General features: G+C 36.1%; 1 protein-coding gene and 1 pseudogene across 1 annotated transcript; both read right to left on the bottom strand.

Moving 5' to 3' along the window:
• LOC107633256 lies at nucleotides 477-3,021 on the bottom strand (annotated as a pseudogene).
• LOC107633257 lies at nucleotides 3,181-4,334 on the bottom strand. Its single transcript, XM_016336895.1, has 3 exons — nucleotides 4,174-4,334; nucleotides 3,893-4,071; nucleotides 3,181-3,794 (listed from the first exon to the last, which is right to left on the bottom strand). The coding sequence occupies exons 1-3, from the start codon at nucleotides 4,332-4,334 to the stop codon at nucleotides 3,181-3,183; spliced, it is 954 nt and encodes a 317-aa protein (XP_016192381.1).

Here is a 5,204-nt window from a genome sequence, read left to right as displayed (position 1 = left end):
TAATCTCTGTTGCAATTTTAGAGTTACTTTTTAATATTTTAGACATAAACTCTTTCTCTTTATTTAATGAAAAATGAAGAATATAGAAGGGAGATAGATAATAGGCATATTGATAACATTCTGATTACGATGATTGCATTACCTTGTATGTTGTTGGAACAATATTTCCTTTTTTATCATCTTCCAGAATTGGGTCTTGTCTGTTTTAACCGTTCCTCCCCAACTAATAGAATAAATTTGAAAGGAATGAACCTATTAGATAACATATGAGTATGATTACTAACATAGAAATAGAAGTATGTATATTTAATGTAATTTTCATAGTAATTAATTTAAAAAATTACTTTATTGTCTATTGGTTCAATTGATGCAATTCCTTGCTCATCTTTCCATGCACTCCAGAGACTTTGGAATCCTTCTTCCTGTAATTGATATTTGTTAATATATTTCTAGTATATATATCTTGTATGTCTTAGTTAATCATAATTAGTACATACCTGTTGCATAAAACAGATGTTCAAGTTCGTTATCTTTATCTCCTGGCATATATTGATGAGCTCCTTTGAAATCAAATTGTCTATTAAAAAAATATAAGTCGTTAGTCATCAATAAATTGAAGTTTGTAAACAAAAATATCTATATCTCTGAAAGAGATTTAAAGATTAAAATGATATGAAGACTGAATTGTATCAAGAAGTAACTACACACTGATTTACTAAGAACATAAATTACCTGTGGTGAAGGTAACAATATTTCTTTGAAAACTACATTTCTGGTAAATTCTCCACTTGTTCCATATATTTTTCCTTCTTTGACTAAAATTTTTGTAGTTGACTGAGAAATACTTCGAGACAGAGCAACATATAATTGACCATGGCTAAATACATGTTTAGGGAGATAGATCCCTACTTTAGGAATGGTTTGTCCTTGTGATTTGTTTATTGTTATTGCAAAACTCAACCTTACAGGAAATTACTTCCGGATAAGTATAAAAGGCAGTCCTAAATTTTCTGTTGTTTTGTGTTTTATCCGAGGCAAGAAAGCTCTTCTTCCACAGTGATGACCGGTTAAAATTTCTACGTCCAACATGTTTTGAAAAGTTCCACGACATAGTAACCTTGTACCATTGCATAAGCCGGCCTTAGGGTCTATGTTTCTCAATAACATCAAAGGCGCACCTTTTTTTACCTTCAATACATGAGGTGGCAACCCGCCTGTAGAAACTGAGTTAAGGTATTCTTGTTGATATAAATTATTAGCATCTCCTTCTACCTCATCAAATGAGACTAAATTTCGTTCTTCTCCTGGAAACTAGTTGATAATTATATCATTAAGTTGTTGCACATCATGATTTTTTGGCGTCAATATTGCCCTTTCTACCATATAAGAAGCGTCCCACCCATGAGATTGTAAGTTTGGAAATATTTCTTCTATTAACTTGTGTAACGATGTTTCACCCTCCCACGGAATTGCCATATTTGCTTGTATCCGTACAAAGTCTTCATGTATGGTGGGCTCAATTCCATCACCAATGCGCATTAGATACTCAGCAAAAACATGATCATTAGAAGATTGCATATTTTTTCGCAAATAGAGAATTTTAGTGGAAGCCCATAAATAAGACTTAACTATAGAAGCTGAAATCATTTGTGACTTACTACCTTTCGGTACGACAGGCAGTACTTGGCAGAAATCTCCTCCCATCACCATCACTTTTCCTCCAAATGGCATATTGTTTGCTAATATATCTCTCAGAGTGTGGTCTAATAATTGCACCGATTCTTTATTTGCCATAGGTGCTTCATCCCAGATGATTGCCGTTGTTTGTCTAATCAGCTTTGCAAGATCTTATTGTTTGCTTATGTTGCAAATGGATGATGGTTCTGCATTAATTGGGATCTTAAACCTAGAATGAGCTATTCGACCCCCAGGCAATAATGTTGCGGCTATTCCTGATGATGCAGTTACCAAGACAATATGACCCTTATTTCTCAATTTTACAATTATAGCTCTGTAAAGAAATGTTTTGCCTGATCCTCCTGGCCCATCAACAAAGAACACTCCACTTTCTCTTTGATCAATTGTATTCATAATGCACTTGAAAGCTTTAGATTGATCATTGTTCAATCTTGCTACGGAACACAGGTCTTCCCGGGGTACTTCGATAGACAATTCTTCTTGGATAACTCTGGGTATCGAGTTGTCATTGTCATTTTCATGAGTTAGAGCTAGCAAATCGTATTGTGTAATCTGTTTTCCATGCTGAAGAAGTATATCATTTATATCCCTGAGTAGCTGATTTGTGAACACTAAGGCTGTTGTGGTGCTGGTTGACGGATAATAATCCACCATATATGAAAAAAATTCATCCCATAAGCTTCTTACATCTGTAGGCTCACAAAATATTAAGATGGTTGCAAACAACCTTCGTAAAGCACATGGCAATCGTAAAACAGAAGCCTCAACCAAACACTCACGGATGCTACTGTCACTCTCTAACAATCTTCGGTGTTGAGCAGATTGCTTGAAGGACAAATATTGGACCCCATTCACTGTTAGCACGTCATCCCAACTGATTGGTCCTCTTACATTAGATAACAGAATACACAAATAGAATTTTTCTCCTTCTGAAGGTGATACAGTATAAATTCGACCGATGGATCTCCTCTGTGTCTTGTGCCGACGCCATTCCTTTTCCTTGTTGTGCCAAGTGTAATACTCTGGAATTTCCCTGTACAAAAGATGCCTAGATTGTTGGTCCTCCTCACGATTTAGGGCAAAGAACTCAGTGAGCATTGTTCTAGAGAAATAATCATCATTAAGTATTTCAGGAATGGTTTGGTGATCATAGAAGCTCACTTGATGTTGATTTGGCAAATGAATTTGTAACCTTTCCACTGATGGATACATTCGGTAAAGGTTAAATTTAAATATTCTCCAACATGCCTCTGGAGCAGCAATCCATCTTACATCAACAAACTGTTGGACCTCGTCAACATTAGAACCGTTGTGAACTTCCATTGCAACCCGGTCTGGACCCTTGTAGCAATATTTGTAGAGATACTTTATACTCTTGATGCTACTACATATCTCAATATTAATATGGCAATCATACTTTAGTAGTAGCCAATGGTTGTACGGAACTACCCATCTATTGTCAACCGTGACATTTTGGTTAATCTATACTGGAGTGTCGAATCGTCGCCTATATTGCGGATATGAGTCGTCACCACTTCGTGTTTCTGCTGCGAACTCTTTTGGGTAGTTGCGTTTACATTGGCCATTTTTCATGCAGGGTGAAGATTGATCAAGTGTACCGCAAGGACCATGAATCATATGTTTTAGCACCGCATCATGTAGGTGTGGTTCTACTTCTTTAGATGGTATCTCTGCACGTATCAAACTATCATAATGTTCCGGGTCAATTAACTTGTCATTTTTTTCTAAGATTAGTAACATATGTACATGTGGCAACCCTCTTTTTTGAAACTTAGTGACATAAATATAGCTCTTCACCTTTCCCAAGACACCCTTAGTAATTACATCCTCTTTCAGCTGTTCAAATTTGGCTCGAAAAATTTTTGTTGTTAGATCTGGACGATCTTGTGGAGTTTGAACTGGGTTGAGTTCTGAAGTTATTTCAGTCCAAGATGAATTGCATGTCATTGTGAAAAAAATATCTGACTTGCCCTCTTTAAGAACAATCGCCATTCCATCTTCATATCGTTGGGTCATGTCGCGACGGCTACCAATAAACGACGATGGTAATATTGTTCTTTTTCTTCCAACATTTTCTGAAGACAAATGTATAGAGAAATATATTAGTTTTAATAATTATTTTGGGTGATTCTTAATGATTTTCGAAGTAGCAATTAGATACAACAATATTTACCTGCATTGGTTTCACTTGTGTGCAAAGTATCTTGTAAACCTTGGTATAATTCAGCCCGTAATTTCTTCTGTCTAGTTCGAACCCATCTTAACTTTCCGGTTTCAATTTTCACATAGTTATCAATAACATATTGTTGTAGTAGTCGCCCTGCTTGCAATACGGTAGAATGATCATCGGGGCTATAAATTTTTAAGAATTTGCAAAAATGATTAGATACATTGATCAATTTTTTGGCAGAATTTTATTGAAGTCTATACTGCGTAAGAAATGGGGATTTGTACCTGGAGCATATAACTATTATATGTTCGGCATGATACTTTGCCGCCACTTTGACTTCGGGTACTGATATCCCATCCATGAGTTCCAAATGGAAAAAGAAGAGGATATTGTAGTGAATCGTAATAGCCAACGAATTCCTGAATCCTTCGTAGGCTACCAGCATGAGTTTGCACCTTGATATCTCACCCACGAATCATTGTTTTAACGTCATCACCAACAATTATAGCTGCTACATGCGACGCAGTTGGAAGACTATTTGTGGCTGATTAGCAGGTCGCTCTCTAATGACCAAACTACACTCATGTACATCTGACCGTTGTGCAAGCTGGCGAAACACATGGAGAAAAGGATTATACCGGTGTAGCAATTGTTGTAACTTGAAAACCAATGTTTCATGTAGTTGTGTGTTCTCCAGCATCCTATTCTGCAACTTGTGCTCAGTATCATATATGTACAGTTGCAAAAACTGTGGCCGCGTGCCCTGATCCGGATAAAATCTCCCTATATTGTGATATATTGAGCCTTGAGCACGAAATGTATATATACCTCGACCTGTTATAGCCAGTTATTCGTCCATGTGCACACCACACGAAGTGAAGGAAAATACATGATTGTATCCACGAATATGTTTTCTAAAATGGTTTCCTTTTGCAGAGGGGTCCAGGAAGATTTCCAACAATTCCTGAGGAGCATTTACTTGGGGAAGAGAGACTTTTCCCCCATTACAGCACATTTCGAACGTCTCATGGTAAAATAGACGTGCGCTACAGTAATAACATGTCCTTGGGATTGGTAGCGGAGTTCGAATTATTGTTGCATCCTCTTGAAAATTTCGAGCACAATTATGGGATACTCGAATATTTTGTCTAATTTCTGTACTCGTATTAAATTAACATATATTTGGTTATATTCATAATAAAAATCAGAAAATGATGAATTTTGTAACAACTAAAAATAGTTCTTTGTTGATTATAAATACAAAGAATTACTTATAGTGGTCATCATAAAAAAGAGATAAGTAACCATTAAATAA

Source organism: Arachis ipaensis, chromosome B03 (assembly GCF_000816755.2).
Source record: "Arachis ipaensis cultivar K30076 chromosome B03, Araip1.1, whole genome shotgun sequence".
Classification (NCBI taxonomy): Eukaryota; Viridiplantae; Streptophyta; class Magnoliopsida; order Fabales; family Fabaceae; genus Arachis; species Arachis ipaensis.
The sequence above is the reverse complement of the archived record's forward strand: the minus strand, read 5'-3'. Positions and strand labels throughout refer to the sequence as shown.